General features: G+C 41.0%; 1 protein-coding gene across 1 annotated transcript; it reads left to right on the top strand.

Moving 5' to 3' along the window:
* Positions 1–3,775: 3,775 nt before the first annotated feature.
* Positions 3,776–26,147, top strand: apln (apelin). The gene is made up of 3 exons (XM_072395438.1): positions 3,776–4,294; positions 17,966–18,138; positions 21,983–26,147. The coding sequence occupies exons 1-2, from the start codon at positions 4,228–4,230 to the stop codon at positions 18,130–18,132; spliced, it is 234 nt and encodes a 77-aa protein (XP_072251539.1). The 5' UTR covers positions 3,776–4,227; the 3' UTR covers positions 18,133–18,138; positions 21,983–26,147.
* The last annotated feature ends 647 nt before the right edge of the window (positions 26,148–26,794 follow it).

Here is a 26,794-nt window from a genome sequence, read left to right as displayed (position 1 = left end):
CTGACATTCAAATGTAATTTTATGAGCCCATTAATTTAATGACTGGAAATCACCCAAGTACTTATATTTGTATTATTCATCCATTTACTCATTTTTAATGAGTGGATCTGTTTTCTCAGGTGTGTTTAGTTACTGCTTTGGGGTTTGTATTTTCAATAAGGTCTTTTTAAAGCTGTTTATGATTGATAACAGGGGGTATTATTCCACTTGTCAACTGTATATTTGTGTTTGTGTTGTTCTGTTTTTCTCTCACTTTGGCCACCTTGTTTCCAAAGACAGATGATGGTCAACTTAGAAAAACAGCAGCAATGGAACTTTTTTTGGAAGCTCATGATAAAAAATGTTAAAACTTTTATTTGGTTATTTTGGATGTAAAAAACACCACAAGGGATAAAACCTGTCAAAGAAGATTTAAAAGAGAGCAGATAAAAAAAATCAACTTGTATTTATGGGATTACTGTTGGCTTTCCTGTCTGGACCGGCAGCAATTTTTCTCAGTTCATGACAACATCAGAGGAGAAAAACCACAGCTGGTCTCAAAATTCAGTGATTAATAAACTTCCTGTCTGTCATGATTTCGTTCAAACAAAGATAGCAACTTAACAAGTCATTGTTCAATCCACACGGAACACTGTGTTTAGCAATATTTCCAGATAACTGTTAACTGTTGGATTTCAGAGCAAAAAGGATTTCTTTGTGGTCTGTTTATGATTACAAGAAATTTGATTAATACCAGTGTGAAATTATGATTTTTCAGAAGCAATACCTTGAAATGAGAAGCAGAAAATTGTTGCCCCTATCTTCTGGCAGACTTTCGGTAACCCAGAATATTTCTCAGCTGAATTTGCAGAGCTGCTGATAATGTCACGATTAAAGGCAGATAAGTTAATCCACCAAGCCTCTGATTGCTGACATTTAATGATATGAAGTGCAGGCTGCCTGGGGAGAGGATTAGATTTGTTTAAAGCTTCTAATAAGCAAAACAGATCTTAGATTCCCTAATCTTAACTTTGAAACATCCTAATGAAGATGTCACAGTTTTTTCTCTCATTGCTGATTGCCCCAAAGAATCTAATTAGCAACCCCAACCTGATCTCACTCTGACTTTCTGCATTTAGTCATGTTAATGACTATGACTGTTATCGTGCTGGATACATGATTTATTTTCTATTTTAATAAAGATGCACAGTACCTTACAAATGCTGTAGACATGGAAGTGATGCGGAAGTGTTGAATCTGATTTTGTAAAACAACAACATTAGAGGCTTGCCACTATTCATTCCGGCATCGAAACAACAATTCAAACAAACATCCGCACACTTCATTAGCATCTCAGAAATCTGGGGCTTTATATAGAAGCGGATGATAAACAGGAAACACATTAATTGTGAATACGGTAAATAATGCAGCAAATCTTTTCTGATACCAGGAGACCAATTTAGCCGCAGCTGAGAGGCCACCTGTTGACAATTCCTGCAGTATATGCCGACTTATAACTGAAAAAGCAAGGATACCTTTTCCATCATCCATGTTACACTTATCTTAGGAATGCCTGGTGGTTATTAAAAACTCAGGAATCAGGAAAAGTCGTCATCAGTGACTGCATTCAGACAACCACAGCATTCCTTCATCAAACGCTTCCTGTAAACAGCCAAGTGTTTCCTGTGTTGAGACGCATGAGGCTGTATTGCTGCCCTCCGACTGTTGTTGCCTGTGTTGCACTGCCAGGTCTTGCCCCACAGCTCTGGATGTAAAAATCCTCCACTGGCTTACACTCATGGCACAAAGTCCACTGATACACTCCGAGGAAACACCATCTGTTACATTTTCATTACAGGCTTTGCTTCAAGCTAAGACAATTAAAGCTAATAGAGTGCAAATGTTTGAGCCCATAGTGCCAACTTTACTGTGTCTCACAAGGTCTTATCCAATGTCTATATTACATTTTAATGACTAGTCAATCCACAGTCATAAATTATCATTGGGAACACCTGGACTTGGCACATTCTGGATATTTGCCTCAGTTATATTCTTGATACCCACATTAACTGTTAATTTGAAACAACTCTACAGGCTGTTATGCCACATGGCTTTGAAATTATCCCGCATGTTGTATTGCATTAAATTTTGAATTACGCCTAATTACTCGTAACAGCTACGTGAGTTGATAATGGCACTATAATCCCCAATATCTTTCTTTATATACTATTGGAAAGAATTACCCGAGCTTTCTGTCAATGATCAGGGGGCGCTTCTGAGAAAATACTGGGAACAGACTCTTTTAAAGGCACTTGGACAAATTATCTTTAAGCTTAAAAAAAGACAGGCTTGGATAAGCATCTTTAGCCCCCAGGACTTGGCCACCCCTGAGGTGAGAGGATTGCTTCATATGAAGTGAAGGCTTCAAGTGCTGCATGTAAAAATGGAAGGCGCTCTTGTTGTTGGATCTCAAGTGGGTGGCACAGACATGCTGCCCTCTGAGACCCTGGGCCTTGGACAGACAATGGTCGGGCTATGTGAAGCGGGAACTGCAGAGTCGAGGGTCACTGGGCCTCTCTTCTCAGGTCTACGCCACTAAAGTGACTGTTTAGTGACAACACATAGAAAAGGGGTTGTGTGGAGGACTATGGTGGGGAGGGGTTTGGTATGAAAGCTGTGACCAAAGGCGGTCCATCCATCATGTGTCACTTCAACCCTTTGGGGACTCAGATCTTTGGGCTCACGGTAAATTGACCTCATGTAAACAGTACTTCACTGAGACACCTATATTTAAGATTAATCAGTCGTTTAGGTGTCTTGTTTATTTTCTTTATTTACTGATTTTTTTACATTGTGGTTTCTTTCTCATTCAATGTTTTTGGACAAGCTCCTTGTATTCATTTAAGGGTGGGGTATAAAATGTCATAAATGGGTGAAGTTCAATGTTTATGTTTCTTGTACATATTCAGAATGCAAATGGTAAACAATACAATATGTATAGTCCTTCCTGGAAAAATTCATTCCCAAGGAGTAGAAACATCGCCTTCATTTGACTCTATGGCAAAACCCGATAAGAAAAGTTGTTGTACTTCAAGTGCTTCCTCACAGTTCTCACAATTCACAGCATGAAATGCAACCTTTCCTGTTTATTGTCCCATAAACAAACGAAATAATAAATAAGTTGACTTATTTTACAGTCATGCAGGGTGGTGGTTCTTTGGCAGCTTTTGTTCATTGAAAGAATATAATCTGTGTAAGGAAAAAAAAACAAATGACTTCAGTGGTAGCGAAACAAATAGTGCGAGCAATGGAATCAGGCAGAGTCTGATCAATTTTTTCCTGCGGTTATTCCCAGTGTCACGGACACTAACTTCAAACAGTGCAAATGATTTAAGCCGTACCTTTAGCAAGACAGATCTGCCGCTGTAGGCAAAGAATAGTTTGAGGAAGAAAGAAGGCGTAGATACAAAAGCTGGAAAACTTGAACCTCATCTCACACCTTCCCTTCTTTCATCTACTTCCTCTTATAAGCTGGTATTTTGATTCCTGGATTCCTGGCAAGCTGCCCTGTTTGCAATTCAAAGACTTTCAACAAGAGCATCTGTTTGGGTATTGTCATAAACCTGCATGCACCCCCACCCCACTCCCTTCTCCTCCCCACTTCCCCTCTCCTCCCTCCCTTTGCTACCTCTTTCCTCAGCCGTGTGCACTTGCATGTTTGTGGAAAAGGGGTGGAGATGGTGGGGCAGGAGGGCTTTCCTGTGACCCACAGAGTCAATGATACATAAGCCACATGACCAACTAGTCTTCTTATCCAAGGCGAGCAGGACTCACACGCACAGAGGCACGCTGACAGACAGACCTGCAAGCTGACTTCCAGCACATTCACAGCTTCGCTGAACTTGCTGCCGTTTCTCTGAAAGAAGAAAAGAAGACACATTCACTCACAGATCTCCGTGGGAGAGCTCAGATAAAGACGTGCCTTCAGTCTTAGAGTGGCGCTGTCACACGCTGATATACAAACACAAAATTAGACAAATACACTCACGCACAGTCAGCCACCACACGCCACACACACATTCCCACAAACTGAAACATACACACAGGAGCAAACAGTCTTTCTCTCTTTCTTGCTCGCTCAGCTGCTCTCTCCCTCTCTCTCCCCCTCCCATCCACACACACACACACACACACACCACTACAGTATATCAGCGAGTGACTAGCAGAGAGCCAGAGGGGAGTGCAGAAATGAATGTGAAGATCCTGACGCTGGTGATTGTGCTCTTGGTGTCTCTGCTGTGTTCTGCCAGTGCTGGTGAGTACAGGAGAGGCCAGCCTTGTCGCTTGTCCTCTCCCTCTACATTCTGTTTCTTTCTGTTTGCGTTCAGCTTGTGCAGGCAGCTGTAGTTGATCAGTTACCCAGTATGGTAAGCCTTGTGTGGGCTCTAAAAGGCAGGAATATCAGCACCTGGTTTTATACAGTACTGCACTGCAGTGGTTATACTGTCTGCTATTGTACTGCCGTAGCTTTTGTGGTAAACTTGAATGTGGTCTCTAGGTTAGATGGATCATTTTCCTCCCTGCCTCACCTTGATGTGCGCTCGTAAGACTTGGAGATGAAGTGTGAGGAGGATTTTATTGATGGATACTAATGTGTTGAGCTATTCCTGAATGATAGATATGCTGGATATATGGGTGACTGCTGTGGCTGTTATGAAATGGAAGATATGCATGGCACATGTTCTCTAAGGCTGAGTGAACTTGATTAATTTGTGGCTTGATATACTCCATCTGACTCAAGTGCTATTATTACATGACTGTGATTGTGCAGCACCTATAGATGCATGTGTGCCTCCTGTGGTGATGATAATGAAGACTGTAATTGTTGTACGCATCGATGAGGGGAACACAGATCCCAGATGCATGGATTGTCTCCAGAGGGACTCAGTCCTGACGCCCTGTCACAGTAAAATTCCGTTAAGTGCTGCTGCATCTCTAGAGCCATTGTCAGACTAGTCATCTATTCCACTGTGAACCTAAAATGCCTGTAATTTGTAGCAAAAACACTGACTTGGGACAGACATACAGAGACAAGCATAGTCTCTCTGGTGGCTGATGGGAGGAAATGAGTTCTGAGAAATGTGCTTGTGGGGCCAGTTTGGAGACTGATGGGCAATCTGCAGCTGTGATGCAGGTAACATTGTGGTGTGAAAAAACAACAGTTTGGCCTGTGTAAATGTCTAGACTATTCTTGGGATTATCACCTACCTACAAACTACAGTTGCTAAGAAAACACACTGACAGGCTGTGTTTATATTCAATGCATGTGGAAGATGCTCTATTGACATTATGTGGTCGGACATAGATCATTTATCAGATCATTTAGCATAGATTGTGATGGATATCTAAATATCTTGTAAGATACAGGCCGATGTGTATGTGAAATAAGATTCTTTATAGGCTACATATCACTAGGTGTTTTATACCCTGGCTATAAGATGCTGTGTAGACTTAATGCTTGCACAACATTGTCTACTCTGTGTATCGATCCATGGCCACGGCACTCAAAGCTCCCATGCTCCCCAGCACATTCGTTACAGCGACATGCTATTTTTGTCTGAGGCTTCCAGCACATGAGTAAATGGGAAGCAATTATCTAGCATCATAGTCAGTGTCGCTTTTCACGCCCTGCGTGTGGCTAAGCATGTTCCACGCCTGAGAGCCCACCGTGCTATCAACGATGGGGAAAACAAGGTTGCTGTGCCTCACGCTTTCATGGGAGCTTATCCTCCTGAACGGTCAAGTCATGTCGCTTATGCATCTATCTGTTCCCTGGCTGACACTGTAGTATTGGAGAGGATGAGAGAGAAATGGAGTGAAAGAGAGGCAGGGATGCAAGTGTGTTGCAGCGTTGATGGGTGTGGGGAGGGATGCTAGCTGGAGTGTGCCTGCGTAGCACAAGCCTCTGCTACAGTATGCGCTGTCGCGGGAAGGTGTCGGAAGAGACTCTGCATGTAGGCAGTGGGTGTGAAGCCTTTCATCTTGAGACAAACGCTTTTCCCGTTCAGTGGGCTTTCTCTCTCTCAGGCATCTGTGTGTGTACATGTGCGTCTGAGAAATAAGAAATACACAGAGAGTGAGACAAGGAGCGCATGTGCGTGTGCACATAGAACTGGATCTGACTGATATAGGGTGGGGAAGTGTAAATGTTTGAGCCTTAGTTGTATTTATGAGAGCAGATGCATATTTACGAACTCTGGCGCAACAGGCAATTCACTCAACATAAAGCTACTTACAATATTCATTCAGGACACTAAATGAGCTGCTGAGGCCTTCTCTATGTAATATTAGCATCTTTTAGCAGCACACTTCAATTATCCATCCTTGAAAAGCACTCCGGTTCAAGAGTGGGCTCCAGCTTTGGACATGTGGTATCCATAATTCATCCTGCGGCCGATCACTCTTCCTCCCTCTGTGAAAGTCTTGTGGCATATAAACAGAGCTCATTCTCAAAACATGTCTGTCACAGTCATTCGCAAGATATCAAAGCTTCACTTTTCTCTGCAATGGAAACACCCTTTCAGTCTTTGCTTAAAGACGCACAGCATAAAAACAATAGCAGCTGGCTCAGACATGCACACACACTCACCCATGGACGCACATACGCAGGTGCAGTTGTGCAGCCTGGATGAGCAGGTGAGGTTGTGGTGACTGTAAGCAGGGCTCGGGGCCCATATCAGAGAGATTATCTGGGAGAGAAATCGTCTGCTTGGGAAGAGGGCAATTTTATGAGAGCTGTCAGCAGTGCTATTATTCCATACCAAAGTTTGATGTATTGTTGGAGCAAGCTGCTCTGTGGCACCAGCATGCACTCATACTATACTACATCCAGTCTTGCTCAGATGCTTAACCAAGTGTTGCAGGTCAAAGTACAGCTATAGCAAGGAGAACCTAAATGCATGCATCCTCCATTAAGAGGCTGGTTAGGTCTTAATATTTTGTGAAACAACATACACAGGTGTAAATCAACCTTAACACTGAAGCTTTGACTCATAATTCCCAGTTTTTCTAATGTAAAGAAGGTGTTTATGCCCATGGACGTAATTATGGTGTCTGTGGAGAAAAGAAAAGCAGCTAAACTTTTCCAGATGTCCAGAGATAACACAATAACCAGTAGGAAAACAGTTGTATCGAAGAGGAAGCAGCAGTGAGGTTATGGAAGGATTACAGTAAAATCACACTGCTTTTTTTTTTAGACACAGGAGCTTGTGAGGACCAGCAGGGTTTATATTACACACACTACTCAACATACCCACAGGGTCAGATGAAATCCGTTTCACAAAGAACCTGGATTTCCTTGTGTTGCAGTCTTACAGGGAATTAGAGTCAAAATCCTGCAACCTCACTGGAGTTTGTCCGCTGCAGACACAACAATCCATAAGTTCAGGATTCTTCTCATGTTGATGAGTCTCTTTTTATATGCTCTGTTGGCTTTGATAGTGGCAACAGAACTACATTTTTATAATAAACACTATACAGTGTATCCATGCTGGCTGGGTTTAGAAGTGAAGACTGACATCTGTTCAATATTTTGTCATACACTTTATCCTGTGGTAGCTGGTACTTTAATGTTTCCACCTCTAATATGCTACATTCATGTCTTATGGCTGAGACTTTGATTAAAGACATTGGAGAGTAACCTTGGGAATAGGAGCGACTTCCTATTGAATCCCTAGCAGTAATTTCATGTCATTTAAAATGACACTCTTGTGTTTTTTTGTATCTATAAACAGCTGTAAATCCAGATAACAAGGGTTTCCACCTTCTTCTCATTCTGTTGACAATGTATAAGTGCAGTGTGGTCAGTTTTGCAAAAGCTAAAACAAATTTTGCTTCAATATGACTAAGTATCTTGGTTTAGCAAGTATTTAACCAAATAGAGGCGCAACTGTGAAAAAATGTCGTACTTTGAAATATCCCGATCACACAACATTTTAAAAGATACTTATTTTTTTATCAAATTTGATCTGATTCATGAAAACTGTAACCTAAGGTTCATGACACGCAACTTTCTGGAAACTATAGCAAGGCGATTTTTAAAAGGGTATATGTGATAAACCATTTCACATCTGTGTAACATCACCCAATATGAGCCTGGTGAATGACACCCACTAATAACTGCCGTAGGGTGGGAGTTAACGAAGAGATTTAGTGAAAAATCATAGCTCATTTGGTAGGGATATAAGGCTAACCTTTGGGCTAACAGTCTCCAGGGAACTCAACTGTTGAAGACTTTGGCATATGTGACTGCTGGGCTGCTGTAATGTAATTCAGAACCCTTTGAATGAATAAATCTACTCACTTAGATCTTCCCATGAGATCAAATTTAGTGAAGGGGAAAAAAAAGCAAAGGGGGAGTAACAGACAGTCCAAGGGGGCAAAAAAATGAAAGACTGACAGGAAGAGAGTTTGTGTGAGCTTTCCAGTGATGGAAGCAACAGCTACATCCTAAATGTGAGTGATCTGGTCAGTTTTTACTAATTTCATCTGTGAAATAATCAGTATTTGCAGCAGCAAAAACATGTCTGCTCAGTTACTTTTGCCTCCTTTCCTTATGTCCATTGTAGCTCAGACCCCCCTCTGAGTTTTGAGGGCACAACCCCTCAGGTTTGGGCGAGGGGCAGTGGGGCTGCGGAGGGGGGGGTCCTGTGTTAACCAGAGCTCATGTGATCACCAGACCCTATCCTCAGGCCCGGGGCCCTCCTTACAACTTAATTAGAGCCAGATATTTTCAGAAACAGCTCTGTTTTCCACCAGCGTCCAATATTAAAGTGATTTATGATTCCTTTTTTAAACATTAAGTGTTACATTTATGGTGGTTGTACCGGCAGATCAGATTTCTGATCAAAATCTGAGTGGACATTTTTATTAACGGGCTGCCAGACCACAGAAAAAATATTGCGGTCTTTAGGAATGCAGGTGCTTTAATTACTTTCATGCTCAATTTGTAGGAACCCAGAATAGGAAAATATTACCTCTTTATATTACCTTGGAGATGTCGTTTGCGGTAGAAATTCATTCTTCAGCAGCTATGTGAGTATGAAGAAGTAGAAGTGAATTACACTGAAATATCAAATAAATATAGTTAATGGTATTGTCGCCATTAATGTCAAACTTCTACAGGGCCCATCATGGATCAGTGAGATTTCATATATGGTTAAAAGTGCTTAACAGCTGGCTGTTGTTAAGCTTTCCTAAGTAAGATGCGGGATTTTAGTGCTGTGAAGATGGCAGTGTGGATTGGAGCTACAGAGGCATAGCAGGACTTAGTAGATGTTGGGTTCATTTAGTGATGCCCCCAGCGGGGTCTGCCTAAACACGAAGCCTTAGGCAACAGGATGAGCATGTCTCCCTTATTCTCAGAGAATTATGGGATGTGGTGATACACCTCATGCGGTTTCCAACTGTCATGTACCTTATGTTCTAGTCTTAAATTAAATTGAAAATGGGGAATGCGTAGTATCCTTCATCTTTTTCACAACTGGGTCCCTTCTGTGATAACACAGAAATCATTCATTTATGAAATCATGCATTATTCATCACAATCACTCCATCTTTGATCACAACTGTTATTTTCCCTGGGAGACTATTTCACACATACACTTAAATGCTGGTCAATGAAGTGATCTGCCTCTGACTAATAGCATGGATCTCGCCACATACTGTTTTCTGGATCAGGACAGGGCCCCTTGCTGTGTCCCTCAGTCTTTTTCACCAAAGAGGTGTGGCATCCCTGCACTCAGAAACCCTGAACATAAACAGATGTTTGTAAAAATAGAAGAGCAAAACAATATATGGAATTCATAAACATGCATCCACATCAGGAAAACAGTTTATCCTCTCCCTCCGGACACAGCAGCCTAATAAACACTGATCCTCAGCTCACCTGCAGCACTCTGCAGCTCAGCCTGTCAGTAAAAGTCTTTACAATTCTTCCTCCCTCACTAAATATGTATGACGAAATTGCTTATCAAGTTTTATTGCATTCCATTTTACCCAGAGGTGCTTTTTTTTCATCATGCACGACATGCCAAAGATATCAGTAATAAAATAAAACGTAGTTTTTGGAAACACTTTTTATAAAGCTGTTGCAAGTCAAAGCAAGTCAAAGCAAAACAGTGTACCATCAAACTAGGAAGAATCACTGATATTTTAAAGAAAGTTAATTCAACTTTGTTTCACTTTAACGTCATCTCTTGTTAGATACAAACATCAGCTATTTCTGTATGTTTTTATTCCACTGGTAAAGTATTATTTACACTACATGACATTTGGCTTGTCTGGCATCTGTTTTATCCACTAAAAAGCTTGTTACAGACCAGTGTTGAGCAATAAATAAGCTTCTGTAAGGCTTTCAGGGATATTGCAGCCATGTTGTAATTTTGGGTTATAGCTGTGCATGATTTAAGGATTCTGTGCAATGCAGGGAAACAATTCAACTCTCTATATTGGGTTAAACTTAGGTTCAATTACTTTACATGGGATTTAGCATATCTTTTCCACATATCTCCAAACAAAACAGTATCTTCAATGGGGCCAGGAGGTGATAATAGCTTGGTCAGAAACCTTATATCCATTTAAACTCTAAGTGTCTGAGTTATTGTTTTGTCCTCTTTAGACTGGTAATGCAGTCTGATGCAATGCTTTTGCTGTATTCCTTTTAATAGTACAGTGTATGCTATGGGGAGAGATGATGTCTCCCCAGGCTTTAAAAGCTGCAGTGAACCCTGTCTTTCTGTTTTTATTTTTTCTCTTTTTCCCACATCTCAAATGGGAAAAGCCACTCAGGTTCACAGCATGGGGGTTGATGACACAGGACAGGGAGGGGCTGTGTTTCACATCTGATTAGTGTGTCCATGGAAACGGATGGTCGGAGGATCCCTTTGCCCTTGACAAGCAGTCTCTGGAGATTGGGGCAACAGTTGGTATCCTTACCTACTGTACCTGCCATGTGCTGTGAGGTTAATCTTGCTGCTGTTAACGGAAACAGCCACACCAGCATCTCTGCTGCTCCAGCCCTCTGCTGTTTGTCACATCCAGTGGAGAGTTGTGAATGGAAATTTCCCATCAGACTTATTTCATGTTTGCAACTCACACAGCTCATATTCAGTAGGTTCCAACCTACAGTAACCTTGTAGCCACAAATTCACCTCTTCAACTGGAGTGGGATAGTGAATAAACCAACAGGCAGTCAAGTGGGGATGGGAGTCAGTGGCTTCATTAGCTGTCTCATTGCTGCTGCATGGCCCTTTGAACTCACAGAGTTCTGATCATAGCAGAGTATGCAGTCTCACACCTCATCATTTCATGCACTCTCTAACTCAGGAGCATATAGCACCACACTTCACAGGCAGCTGGCTTACTCAAAGGGACATCTGTAGAAAGTCAGAAGCCACAGGGCTGCACAGTTTGTTTTTAATTAGCTCTGAAGCTTCACTGAGTGTGGGGGGCTAACTTGCAGAGCAGGGTGGACAAGGGGTTAAGCTTAAAAGCTGCAGTAATGGGAGAAACTTTTCATGCACTTTGGTTTCCTCGCTGGATTTTGTGTAGACAAAGCCAGCCTTCAGCTCAACCACAAGCCTTGCATTATCACACAACAACAATGCTGCATATCAAACAGTCCCAACAGAAATTGAAAAAAAAAAGTGCTCTTGACCAAAACAAACCCCCCTCCTCCCTGAGTGGATCACTCAGATGCAAAGTGTGGTGGCCCATAGAAGAGGCTGGAAACATCACATACACAGTCAAAGGGCTGATCGTGCATTCAGACTCTGTACTGTGAAATTTGTAAATTGAGAACCTGGTCGATATCAGCTGACAATGTCATTCTTTTTGCTCCAAACTGAGCACCATTCACAGCAGCTGCCATGGTAACATGGACTGAAAGTCGGCAAGCAATTGGTACCAGTTTATACCAAGGCCCAGACTTACTGGTGGGAAGCAATAAGCAGTGATAGTAAATGCTGCCTTAATAAAGATGAAAAACAAAGCACAGCTTCCTTAGTTAGGCACCTTTCCACATGTGCAGGATGAATGTGTGGGGAGGCTGTCATGCACCAAGCAAATCCGCTGCATGATGCCGTAGCGTGGCTGGGGCTTATGCTTGGTTAAAAGAATGTTTGGCTTGTATCTGGCACATTTAACACAATTCATCCTTGGCTTAATAACCCTGATCCCTTAATGTGCTTATGCAGTGGGAGCATCTCTGCTCATGACATGAGTCTGTCTGGATGTGTGGGTTAGTATGTCTGAGGTAATGGCATGTTATAGAGGCATTCATTAGCTAAAGCTACTCCTCTCCTTTTAGTGAATGAAGGAGGGAAGCACATGATGGAGACAGCAGGCCTGCTCCTCCAACGTCATGGTAATAACCATGGATACACACACCAGGGTATTAATTCTTCTCTCCCACTAACACAAATATTGTTCTGTTACCCATAAACATTACACATGCAGTTAAGCTTTATATCTCCCCCACTGACACAAATAATGTCTTTATCTTTACATTTCCTTGCATGTTATATTCCATAAAGAAAATTGAAAAAAAAAGCATTTTTAATGAATACAAAATGCTTTCTTGTTATCAGCTTTTGCGGCTATTTCAAATGACTTGTAAGTATGAAATTAAGACACTAGCTTTTACTGAGTCTACAATACAGTCATGTAGCTGACAGAGAGGAAATTGAGCTATGATGTAAACGAAAAACAAAGTTAACTTAAAAAGTATCAAACTTTACTTATGTCATGGTAATAATGCACTTTGACACAGTGGTGCTTTGAGAAAACTGCTGCTACCAGAATTTCAACATGCTCAAAAAATATTTTAACATGTTTATATTCAGCATTTTTACTGCAAACAACTGAATCATGATTGGAGGATGTATAATGTTTACCATGATCCCTATCTTAGTTTACTCTGTCTTCATTCTATTATTCGCTAATTACCTAAATATAAAATATATCTGCGACTGACGGGAAGGTCTTGGGCTATAAAGTATAGTACCAGATAACAAAGCAATAATTTTCTAAGCTTATTGGGATATAACAGTTTATGGCAATTGATCCAGGTTATATTGGCTGGAAATCATGAATCTCAACACAAAATATGATGAGGTTTATAGACCACATGATAAGCCATTGGATCCCCAAAATTTCCTCATGTGGGCACCATTAATGTCTGTTGATAAGTCAGCCACTCATATGAATGTTTTAGTGTGGCCTGATATCAAGAAGATGGTCAAGAAGTTTGCTGCACAAAGACAAAGTAAAAACTGAGAGAGCTTGCATTTCTCAGTTCAGTACACACCCATATCCATTCTCCAAGCTATTTGTTTACATTTCAAGATACATCCATAGAAAATGCATAGAGCAGGACGGAGAAGTGACAGATAATTGATGTAGCAACTGTGACAAAACACACAGAGCAGAGATTAGATCTGAAAAGCTAACCCAGCCATGAAAATGGATCCATCAAATTGAACGCAACGGTTTCATGATGGCTGTGATGAGTGATGAACAAGATGAGTAAACAAACAGATAAAAATCACGAGGACAACCAATCAATTTGCACTGACAAAGAAAATTAAACACAGTTGGGAATAAATGTTGGTCGCCATTCTTCAATGTGCATGTTTGATGTTTCTGATCAACACAACCCCTTGTGTACTTCTTGCTGTAGTTAGACTCCAAGGCTGGCATAGTTTAATCTCTTATGTCCTAGTGGCAGAAAAAAACATGCTGTAGCTGCATTTACACGTGCACACATTTGTTATGTGGTTGTTTTAGCAGTCAATAAACACAAATCTCCTTTACAACTATTAATAAGCAGCTCCAGTCCATTTGCCATGCTGTGTTCCTGCACTGACACATTGCTGTGATATATAGTTTTCTCTTGCCAGCTATGAGGGCAGCTGATAAACTTGGCATTGAACCAGAGGACAGCAATTTCTCTTCTCTCCTCTGGCTAGATGGACAAGTAGAAGATGTATATCTCTCCAGACTCCGCTGATGGACTGCTGCAGAATCAACAAGGATAAACTGTCACTATTCCACTTGCCGCTGGGCCATGATAAGACAGAGAGCAGACTATCTGAAAAAGACAGCAAAACAGATATCACCTCAGGAGATGGTGAAACTAGGACGGGGAAATAGGGAGCAGCCACGCAGCTATTCATCATTAGTCAGGAGACTGGCCAGTTTGTGACATTGTCATCTACTCTCTTCTCTGGATGACCACTTCTACTTCCCCTCTTCTGGCCACAGCTACTCCTCTCCTGTTAGAAGAGGTAACAGCAATGCAAGCAGCGGTAGCAGCAATCACAGAGCATTCCTGAAATTCCCCCTTTATTAAACTTTAATTAGGGAATTACCATGTGAGGGAAGATGAGCTGAGACCTGGTGGGAAGAGGGCAAACCTGAGGTTCCAAGGTCACCAGAGGAAGGTGTAAGATGCTTATTATTGTGAGACATGTGTTATCTGGCCATTTTACTGTTTTACCAGCTGAACACAAACATGGAAATCTCTCATGGGAAAAGATCAGACGTGATACTTCAAAGACTGGATCCAATTTCAGAGCAATAAGATAGCAGAGATATCTTTGTTTATGGAGATGAAATGTGCTTTATCCAGCGATGAACCTGCCATGGAGACAATCAAAACATCTTACTCAGAAGCAACAGATGCTACCACATTCAATCTATATGTATTCCACCACAGATGGATCCAGACACAAAGCTAGCTGTTGATGTATCTGTCACATTGAGACGCTTTCCATACAGGCTGCAAGACTTAATCTATACCGCCAGTGTTATCACCGGGGTCTGGCTTATTTTTAGCAGCTTTCATTACACTTTTCTCTCCTGTAGCCAGATAGGATAGGCTGAGGTTTGTCAGGAGAATCAGGAGATGTTCTCCCTTCAAACCCCAGTGCCGAGCTGTGGCTGACAGCTTGCCGTGGCAGGAGACATCTAAATTGTCTCATTATGGACCTGGGTTATGACAGGCAGAGCCACCCAGAGAGGAATAGCAGATGAGTTGTGTGAGCTGAGGTACAATTACTCCACCAACTTGCACTTCTGTGTGTGTGTGTGTTAATGGGTGTTAGTGTGTGTGTGTGCACAGTGACTCGGTGCTTCATGTGTTTGCAGCACTTGGTAAAGTAGACCTTCACTCAAAACTAAGCTGCAGTTTGTTGTATTTGGTTCAGGTGTCACCGTTGGAAATATAAGACTTTATGCAAATTGCTTGCTGGATATATATAAACAGTGTCTCTAAGCTACTCTCCAACTTATTTTTAAAGTTCAGATTGTGGTGGTTACACACAAAAGTGGATGCATCTTTTCAGTTCTGACCATTTTCTTCACTTCACGAAGGATTCGTATGGGGGTGAAGAAAAGAAAATAGGCTTTTTTTTCACAAAAGTTTTCTTCCATGGACTGAATTCAACTCTATGAATGTCTTCAGGGAGATTCTAACTAAAATTATGTGCTGTTGTACCCTGAGTAGTTATGGTGCTGTGCACCTTTTGATGATGTCAGGCTTTTTGCCCTACAATCAACGGTGAACCTTCAAATCAACTAAAACACTTGCTGCTGGTGAAATGCTGAATGAACTAGTTTGTTTTGAAGCCCTTTGACATTCTTGTGTTTCTGTGTGTTCTGCATGTAAATGAAGAGGGTGTTTCAGGGGCAAATAGGGAGAAATAGGATCCCTTTTAATACTTCTGTTAGCCACAAAATCTGCTCAAACACAGCGAGTATTAACATTCAAGCCCATGGGTTTAAAAAAAATGAGCTGATGCCTTTAGAATGTGGAGAATGAAGGTCCCATTCAGTGTGTATTCAGAACAATAACAAAAGGATAATGTACTGATTAGTGTTCTTGGGGGCAAAGATGTGCTTTAGATGCGAAAATATGTAACCAAGATTTTCGCTGCTGCAAATTAATTAGCCCACAAATATACTTCGTAATATGCTTGCGGAAGAAGATTAGTGTGGAAGTGGAACTTGAGATGTCTGGCATTTCAGGGATATACACCGAAAACATTCAACAAGCTGTCTAGCTCTGTCATGCTGTTCAATATTATTCAAATCTGAAAGCTTGAAGACATTCTCTTTTACCTCGTTTTCAAAGGAGGTTGTCATTTTAAAAAAAGTCTTCTTGCAGCCACAGCTGAAGGTCTTTAGTTGATAAAGGCTGAATTTGCCTTTCTTCCAACTGTGTTTTGAATTCTGCACTTGAGGAAAGTTGCCATCTATTCAACCAAATTGATCTTATCTTTGAGAGAAGCATGAGGGTTTTAAATGCAGCAGACAGGTTTCAGTAACAGCCCATAAAATATTAGTCAGGCGACATCCTCAGGGTCACAGCTGTGACTTGTTCATTTAACAGCATTTAATATCACAACTTTGCCACAACTCACACCGACTGATGAAAAGCGTCTGAGGTAAAGTGCAAACCTGGCATTATCACAGCTTTTCTAAGCTGCTCAGCTGCTGTCCTCAGTACACTTTTTTGCTGTTACAAGTTTTCTGCAGTCAACTGGCTGACTTATCTTAAGCTCTGTCCTCACCCAAACTCTCGTAAAGCTGAGGAAGGTCATTCCCTGGGGAATTCTAAAAATGGTGCCAGTCTCTCTTAGGGGAGGACCCGGGAATGTCATGACCTCATGTGAGTAATGCCAATCAGCTTTTTGAGGGGAGATACAAAAAGAAAAGAGAAAAGTTTGGCCCTGAAGGAATCATTGTGTCTGAGATTAAATGAAAATCACTGGTCATTGTTATTTAGAAAAGTCATAAATGTGCACTGTTTAAGATGCAGCAGGATCTCCGTAGGAATCTATGTTAAGTTAGGAATGACCCGATGAGATTAAAGCCTAAACTATAAATTAGAGGAATGAAGTTTAAGGATGCAGTTCATTTGTATGGTGTCATGTAAGACAGTATTGAACTGAGTTAAAAGAAATGGAAGACCCAGTATTTTTGGAGTCTTACCCATACTATGGACAAAAACTCACAGAAAATTAATTAAACTTAATCACAGGTATGCATCTCTACTTCAGTTGATAGTTTTTGTTTGAGATTAATTGATTCCAATCATAGTTCCATCACTGAATAGGTGGTTGATTAATTTCCAACCATTTTCACAAGAGGTCCTAGGTTGCTTTTACTCAAATTTCACTGGACTAAAGAACAGGGCGTAATGTGAAAGATCACCCATATTAAATATCACATTACAAGTAAAGATATGCTGTTAAACATTTAAAATAACAAGAACCCAAGAGGGGGTCTGTCAGTTTGAGATAGGTTGAGAGGTCACAGAGACACTTGGGGTGGACCAAACCATGTGGAAAAGGAGGGCTTAAGGGGATCAGGCCACACTTATTGAGAGATGACTAAAAACATCTGGGATCACTCTCAAACACACGCATACTCACGCACTTAAGACATCCACATGCTCCCTGTGAGACACTCTGCTATCAAAGTCATCCTTGAGCTTCCATCAAATCCTGCGACAAGTTGTACCGCCACACGGTTTGATGTTATGTGGAGTTTGCAATCTCAAGGGAGAGTGACGGAGACATGAGACATGAGGGTTTGAGCTTCTCTCCTCTGCCAGGCCTACGTGTTTCTGTTGAGCTCTGTGTTGGACCACACTGACTTGATGAGCAGCAACACTGGGTGGGCTTAAAGGGGCCCACACATATACTCTCACACAAGTTTATCCATACATGTCTCTTGTTTCCTCATCCATTACCAGTGTGATCCCTTTTTCGATCCTGCTACGTATTTTTCCCTAAGCAAAGATGGACTTGGCACATGATCAAATTGTGATGGCCTTGGTGGGAGAAAGTTTTGTAACACTATCTACTGGAAACACAATTCTTGTGTGTCTCTAATTGATCTCTTCTCTGTGTGCGTCTTCCAGGTCCCATGGCCTCCACGGAGCATGGCAGAGAGCTGGAGGAGGCAGCTACGGTGAGAAAAATGGTCCAGCAGAATCCTGCGAGAGCCGGTCAGACCCACAGACCAGGCGGCTGGAAGAGAAGACGCCCACGGCCCCGCCTTTCCCACAAGGGGCCCATGCCGTTCTAGAGCAAGGTGAGTCTCTCAGTCAATGATCTGGTGATAAAACAGTCAGTGTCACGCTGTAAAATGCCTCTACCTTCTGTGGAGACTTTAGAAAAACACAATATGCCCGTCTTAGCTGTGTTTCCCCATCGGAACAGTTTTCTGTCGAGTCAGAGTTGTGCATTTCTCATGAGAATATGAGAAAAAGCACTTTCATATATATATTTAGTCATAACTGCTGACTAGGTTAGTGAGGAAACACACTGGGATGGGAGAAATAAAGTTTATGAAAAGGATATGATGTTCAGCCCTGAAATACTTTGTTGGCAGAATCCGTTTGGATGTTTTCGATGACGAATGGCAAACTGAAAACTCTTATAAGCACTGGAAACTTAATGACCGCTGCAGCCAGGCTGAACTCCATCTGAAGGATGTTATTGTTGGCACTGAGAAAAAAGTGCATGTCTTAACAGATTATTGGACTGAGCCTACTAGCTTGAATGCTGTCCTGGAATTTCAGAGATTGTTTTTAAATCTACGTCATTTATGTCCTAATACATTAGATAGTTATACTTAGAAACCTAACCTTTGAGTCAGTTCAGCTGGAATAAATCTTTACTCTCCATCTGATTAAGACAATTAAAGCTATTTCTCCAAAGATAATAATTGACAGGGTTACGTTTCTCAGTAGAAACAATTTTCTACAGAGTTACTGTTTAGCTTGCGGTTAAGTAAAACAAGATTTTATATGAAATCTCTCAAGTCCATAATCAAAGATAATATTGTGCTTGTCACCTTTTCAAAGATTGATTTTTCTTAATACAGAAACCAAACAAATTCACTGTATTTCAGTGAAAACAGATCAAGCTTCATTGAGAAATTAAAATATACAACAGGCAATTAAATACCACAACCAATTTACAGAGCACACACGTTTAAACTCACTAATGTCAGCATGTTGCTGTGAAAGGAAGGCAACAGCACTGCTTCCACAAGTCTCTCCCAGACAGTTTGAGAGACAGGGAAAGTCGACAAGACACAATATCCCTGCAGGAGGTCACAACCATACCGCACCGAGCTGCAAAGGTTACACCGTAAATTAAATCCATAGTGAGAAGAGGCTGCAGCCAGAGAGTGTCAAGGCATGGTTAATCAGTTTTAAGGAAAAGGGATCAAAGCTAAAGAAGTTTGGAAGGTCTATTCTCTAAAGCACCCTAAGACGTTTTACAGCCTATAGCGAATTATGAATAATCAATGTTTATTATACTTTTCTGTACTGGGTCAGACCTCTTTTGAACTCACTTTTGCTTTGAATACAACACCCTAGAGACTCATAACAAAGGTGAAAACAATGAGCAAGGACCAAGCCAGGATAGTAGCACTTGAAGGACAGGATGGGTCTTAAAACTTCCCTTCGTCTGCCAATAAAATGTGAGAATCCTCTCAGTGAGTTGAGTGTTTAGAGCTTATGTTCAGTGCCAGAATGCTGGCCACATAATGAGGGGAGCTTCAGGAAGTTGTGAAGTTCTGTAAAAGTGAACGGCTTAGTGAGTCACAATGCTGTCTCTGCAAACACCACTTAAACCACAACACGCTGAAGATTTCCTTTTTTTTTTTCCTTCTTGTTTGCTTCCCTCTCTAGCTCCCCTTCATTCTTTCTAAGTGCATAGTTCAACTAATTCAATGGGTTTTCTCCACATACCATGCCAAATCACCCCAACTTGACCACAGTAAGATTTAGGCTATCCATTTATAGTATTTTTGGCGATTGTGCTATACCAACCTTCAGTGAGTAAAGGATGCAAAGGCAAGTCTGTACTAAAAGTTTTATTTCAGTCCCAGTTTGATCCCACAGCCTGACTGAGAGAATTAAGTCTACACAAGACCTGACATCTAGTATCAATCTGTCCACTCCAACACATCAGCTTGAAAAGCTCTGTTCTTCCTCTGGCTTCCTGCTTTCCTCTTCACTTTGTGCTGATGGTGGGAAATCCACCTCTGCAAACAGCTGGAGATGCAGTTTGTTTGATCAAAGCTGGAGTTCAGTGGGAACATCCAGCAGAGGACTGTGACTCAGACAGACTCGTGCGGACATCATAATTGACCTAAACATAATTACCACACTGTTTATATAAAGATAAAGAACAATGATTTCCTTGACATTGTCCATCCTCCAGCCCTATGCTATTTAGCAACATCACCCCATTTCAGTGTCAAAAGCAGCTCATCTTTTATTCTCTATGACACCTGAGGCAAAGTTGGATTTTTCATCCTTACACAGTCCAGATGTGAGCAGCTCTGAGAAGAAAGATGGCGACCTAGGTCAACCTCTTTGAGCATCTAAGGAGCCTCAGATTAAACCATGCAATTACAACTCTTGGATCTAAGACATGCCAGTGACAGTCTTAAAGACAACAGGATATTACAGATTTAAAGCCAGAGGAAACCCCTAGTGGCCTGGAGTGTGAGAAAACTCAGTGAATGAGTTTTTTAAAGATTTTCCCATCAAAACACTGTCTGCATGTCCTCCCATACAGTCACCGCGTGATGTAGTGTGACTTCAAGGGGGCTGCTGCACTGATATCATACAAAGGAGCCAAAAGCACAAAAGGCAAAAACAAACAACAATGCAACTCAGAGGAGACTAGAAAAACCATAAATCAGTTCATGGGGCATTACATGACCACACAAAAATGCTGTCCTGAAGCTAGCGCTGGCTTTTATCAGTGAGTGAACCATGTCATCTGAATCTTCTGAAATCATCACTAAAGAAAAAGATAAAACTCAATAGAAGATCAAAGATTTCCATTGTCAAGTAGGGCTCCAGTCCCCAGAGTGTAGTATAATGTTGGGTTTGTGTTCTACATTCAGATATACAATTGTTTTTCTTACTCCCTGCTGCACTTTCCAATCAAAGACCATGAAATCTGGTTGGAACATGTCTGGGATAGCCTTTCTTTCTAGATGTGCAAGATAACATAGGGAACAGCACAAAGAAGGCTTTAGTTTAGCAGAAACTCCCTCAGGGACACCCTTGTTTGAGAGGATATTGAATGTCTGCACGGTATGAAGAGATACCAAGATGATGATTGTACATATTCACAAAAAATCTTTCCTCCTTTTTCTATCTCTTGTTGCTTTGCCAACATGACACAGTTTAGTGCATGACAAACGTCACCAGTGAGCTGTCATAATGCAGACAGCTGGCAGAGCACAGAAACAGCGAAACAGAACATCAACTGTTGTCCAGGATAGCTTGCAAATACCTCCACGTGTGTGGTAGAAGTGCAATGTGTGACTGAATATCCACTGCAGCGAGAAATACAGTCAGGGCACAAAAACCCCAGATTCAGGCCAGATGATGTAAATATGCTGGGTTTTGGCACAAAGAAATTGAATGATTTGGTCCATTAGACCTGTAGGTTCTAACCAAAAAGATGGCTATTTGCTCTTTTGATGATGGATTTAAAGAGATTTCTTCTTTTATCCAAAGTTGGGTTGCGTTATATACTCATGAGTAGTCTGTGTGTTTTTTTTCAATAGACACCAGTCAGAGCACTCTCACTTTGGAGAAGCAGGGAGGAATTCTGATTGGAAAGTCATGTTATTTAGCACAAATTGTACAAAACTGCCTTTAACAAGACATGTAATCGATGCTAAAACCAAAAATAAAAGGGAATTATTCTAGCAGATAACTTTCACTGTTTGCAGTTATATATCCTTTTAGGAGCTGCAGGCACCCTGGAGAGGGTTGAGAGGATATTCTGATAAACAAAACACTTATCAAGCCAACGCCAAGTCTACATGACTGCATGATTTTTAGGAATGAAATAAACTGATTGCACTTTCTCTGTGTTATTTCCCTGTTTTGCAGGCACTGCTTTGAGCGCCCTCCCCCAGGTTCTGATTTCTATGCTCTTCCTTTGCCATGGGGGGCCTTGCAATGAAGGGCCTACGCTTGCCCAGCCTGAAGAGTGATGTCCATAGCACCTGCTGGTTCTTCAAGCAACTCTGTCCACAAAAAAATCAGGACAAGCCGCTCACCCTCAGCTCTAAGAGGAATAGGGGGCAGGGAAAAAGGGTGGGGGGGTTTCGAGTCAAAGCTACCAGACTCTATTTCTCTGTCTCTCTCTTTCTCTTTCTCCCTCACTACTTATCTATCTCTGTCTTCTCCCAAGTGATTTTCTTTTCAATTTTCCTATTATTTGCTTAATAGAGCCCAATCACAGCGATCTCCCTGAGTGTCTCACTCACTTTGCATGACATGTGGTGGAGAGGGAGCCCGGTCAAAACAATCTGAGTCTTAAACATCTGTCACCTCTCCAGGATGTGGTATTCACGTGTCTCAGATCCAATGTTACAGCAGCCGCTGATTTCATTGCTGTGTAGCCACCTAACTGCTTTACTAGTGGGTGAGTGCACTGATCATGCAGAAGGGCAGTGTCAGTTTTAAAAGCTGACATAAGCAAAGCTCACTTAAGATACTCTGGATGTCTGCTGCGATAAAGGAATAGAAGGTTTCGTGTTTCAAATGAGCAATTAGAAATGTCGCATCTTAATGACATTATACTCATCACTTAATTTTCATTTTTAATGGTGCTTTGTTCCTCCTAATGTTAGTACGTCCACATGCAAAGTAAAGCTGGACTGAAAAGAGAGCACATGTTGTCAAAACAATTTATTCAAGTGACAGATCTATTCCCTCATTTAGCAGATTCTTTAATCCAAAGCTATTTTGGTGTTTCTGCACTCATTAACACCTTGGGGAAGGGGGAGGGTTCCTGACAAGCTCAAGGTTACTGTAACAATGTCCCACCTTGAACGAGTCCTTTGACCCCAAAATCCCAATCCTGTCCCCAATCCCCAGCCTTCTGACCACATTGCTGCCCTGCGCAGCTGCTCTACACGACTGTTAACTGGCAGTGGCGGCCTGCTCCACCGACAGACCGCCTTGCCTTTTAATGAAGTGCCAAATAATAACATTCTCCACAATGCTGCCAGGAACGGAGGAATGAAAGGTTAGGGAGAAATGAGAAACACATTACCTCTTGTTTGAAGTCTTGATACACTGATACATTATGCATTTTAAATGTTTGCAAACAGATATCCCATGTCAGACAATGTTAGCAAAGAGGACAAGTTGAATTTGATTTAAAAAAGAAGGAGCCATTTCAAAGCAAACTTCAGCTCAGTTAATATGCCACCATGATCAGCCAACCACTAGCTCTCCGTCTGATTTATATTCAGCACACGGCTGGTTTGACCCTTTTACCAATATATTTCACTGACGAAATGCTATGCCTTTCCATCATACTGGAGTATATTACTGTTTATTTCTGTGTTATAGTTTTATTTCTTTTTTCTCAGGGTGCTGTGATAGAGGCTTGTATTAGAGCAGTCTATTTTGTGCATTTATTCAACGAAACACAAACATACAATACATTTAAAAATTATATGAGCATATTTTCATATACTGTATCTTTACTCTCGCTCTATGTATACACCAATATAGCCATGATCTTTCCAGATTCAGTCATTTCTAATCACAATCTCCCTACATTACTTCGGATACAGTTGCCTTTCTAGTCTGCCCTTCCACAGCACAGGTGGTCGGGGCTTTGATCATTACGCTCATTAAATCCTCGAGTTAATCTTTCTCAGATGGATCTCCCCAAGGTTGGCCGGGGCCACTTAGTCTGAGCCCATTGTTAAATTGGCTTAGACTGAAACCACACCCTTCCCCCTTTTCAATCTCCAAATCCCTGCTGATTCAGTGTGTAACCATGTAACATTTTAGGACTGTGACCACCTTCTAATCATTTGTTTATGTATTAGGTGTGCAGAACAGCTTCCTGATTGCTTTGTATTCAGATTCTAGCATTCAATTTCATTTCAATCCTCTGCAATTCAATCAGTAAACTCCTTTAGTTCATGTCAGTTTTGACCACTGTTAACTGGTTAACCTAGATTTTACAACAGTTTTTCCCTCTCGCCATGTCTCATGCAAATATAATAAAATGTAGAGTCTTCTCAGTCCCAGCATGAGAAGCCTTTATTAAGAGAGCATCTAAAATCACAGTAGTAATCCACCCAGTCAACCTCACCATGATTAAAAATGTATTAAATCCTAGGGCACTGTGAAGTGTAATAATTTCAGTTCCACCATTATTTTTTCATACCCTCACAGGCAGAGATGTAGATTTCATTAGTGCTTCTCGGTAGTGAGACAGCTTTGCTCAGGATGTCTCATGTATTATTGGGGAAGATAGTAGGAAGATATGAGCTGGGGATGAAAGTTCAAAGCCACAGGAGTTGGGATGCTGAAAGTAGACTGGGTTATGACAAGGGGTTCAAATCAATATTTCCCAATCTCAGAAGTTATTGTTACGGAGCTGAGCAACGTCTGTATCCACACTGTTCTTCATGAATGTATCCTCACCATCTGCACCAGCCATGCTGCCCTTTCAGAGACCAGAGCAAACCAATGTTTATGAAAAGTACCCTCTTAATCTTGGTCTGGTCATCAGTTAAATCCAAAAATCAAAAGCCAAATATCCCACAGATCCAAAGCTTCTGGAGTCAACTTTTTCAAACAAGTAGACGTGGCTTTGCTCCAAGACTTCTCTGCATGGGTTTGCAAGGCTGCACTTTTGCAATTCCATTATGCTGCTGGAAAAATACACCCTGAAAACAAGAGTCTCTTGGTATGGAATGGTTTTCCAGTGTATTGTGACAATTTTCCGTCTGATTCTTGTCTAGCTGGTTGTCCAAAGCTTACTTTTTGAATACAGTGTGAAAAGCTGTATCTTCTGTGGATGTAACAAAATAGAAAAGTAGTCTGCAGCACAATATGTCGTGGACACGTGAAAGCTTTCAGGCATTTTTTTCTTGTAGATCATAGCTCATAGCCCTCCCCTGCACATCAGGTTAATGGGCCTGGTGGTGTGGAAGGACAAGCACGTCCAGGCTCCAACTGAAATGGTAAACCAATACATTATGCTCGGGGAGCAAAACCATTTTCCTTAATGGTCTTTTCCAGCAAGGCTTATACAAGAGAAACGATTCCTATCCTCTCAATGTTTCCTCTTCAATTCCTCTCCTCTGTGACCATCACAAGGCCTGAGTAATGTTCCTATGCACTTGTTAGCATGTTTTCCTGGTAGAAAAAAAAAAAGTTTATTCTGAGAACTTGACCCCTGTGTGTTTAATTATTTTTGTCCAAATGCATTTGGCAGGGAGAGTGTGAGAAGTGGGGATGAGCATAAAGATAGATATGTTTGTGATGGAGATGAGAAGAAGCTAGAAGCAGGTTTTGAAATATCAGCTTAGCCACTGATTCCCGATAGCTATGGACACAACATCCCCTACTCAAAATTTAAAGAAAAACACGTTTTTTGTTTCTTGTTTCATCTTGTTGCCACTCTATATTCAGTTATCTACCAGACAAAACTCCTTTAATATTTACCAAACATTTCACTGATTGCAGAAACGGAGTCGGCACGCAACACATTCCATGATTCTTATCCTTTGAATCTCTAAGCCCATCAAACTGTATTATGTTGGCCTTCAGAGTGGGTGTCTGCAGGATCAAGTGGCTGATATTCAATCCATTGCATACACACTTTTCCACTGGCTGGGCAATGCAAAGGATAACTAGATTCTGACTCCCGTGAGAAATGACAATGATCTGTCATTATCTTGAAGCCTCAAAATGAGACTTCCTACACCCAGAATAGCACAGGCCCCTCCTGCCTTGATTGCGACACATTCTCCATCTATGTAACCACTGCGTCCAAGAACAGTCACATTCAGAACAATCTTAGGAGTCTGTAGGCTTACATGCCATCACAACAGTGTTACTAGGTCTTAAGCAGATACCATTTGAAAGACAATGTATTACTCCTGAAACTTATATTCTGTTTATGGTGTGTGCTCATATTACTCACCAGGCCAAATGTACAGTCCCTGTCTCTGTTTTGATGTTGAACTGGGCAAAAATAAATGACATGAATAAATAAATAAAACAAGTGTATCAGAAATGGTTGAAATACTGTGTACATATTTGAACTTTTGGTTTCTAATTTATAAAAGATAAGCTTTAGCTCTTGGAGTACTTATTTTATTTTTTCCTTTCATGCGTAGCTTTGTGTTTTTATTTTCTATTTCTGTAAAGTGTGTAAATATATCTTTATGATAATAAGTAATATTAAAAATCTTATTTTAAGAAAAAAAGGAGTGTCCTGTCTTTTTTTTCATTGCCAAGTGAAAAGTTCATGTAAATAAAGAAATATATACACAGAAGACTTTGAGTCTGCAGATATGTGCTTAGAAACTGTTTTATTTTCAGCTCAATGCTGGTGTGAGAAGTAATGCTAACAACCCATGACGCACACAAATGTCAGTCAAAAAGTACACTGACTTGGTTATAATGCTGTACAGAAAGTTTAACTTAATATGATTTATCATAAACAGTTCAATCAATCAAATTCAATTTCGTAGAGATATTTCACCAGAGACTGCAAACTCCATAAATTTCAAGATATTTAGTTTTATAAAATAAAACGTTGGACTTCTGTTGGTGCTTGATGAAAAGTTAGAAGCAGGAATGTCTGTACACAATTAAAAATGCATCGATCTAACATTTGTTGAAATATATCAATCAGGGTAAAAGTGGAGCATAAACAAA

This window comes from Leuresthes tenuis, unplaced genomic scaffold (genome assembly GCF_036924035.1).
Source record: "Leuresthes tenuis unplaced genomic scaffold, fLeuTen1.0.hap1 SCAF_11, whole genome shotgun sequence".
NCBI classification, from domain to species: domain Eukaryota; kingdom Metazoa; phylum Chordata; class Actinopteri; order Atheriniformes; family Atherinopsidae; genus Leuresthes; species Leuresthes tenuis.
The sequence above is the reverse complement of the archived record's forward strand: the minus strand, read 5'-3'. Positions and strand labels throughout refer to the sequence as shown.

Bases quoted from the DNA above. Each gene is read 5' to 3' on its own strand.
- apln (XM_072395438.1), top strand. From the start codon at position 4,228: ATGAATGTGAAGATCCTGACGCTGGTGATTGTGCTCTTGGTGTCTCTG. The intron at 4,295-17,965 runs GTGAGTACAGGA...TGCGTCTTCCAG, and splicing joins GCTGTGTTCTGCCAGTGCTG to GTCCCATGGCCTCCACGGAG.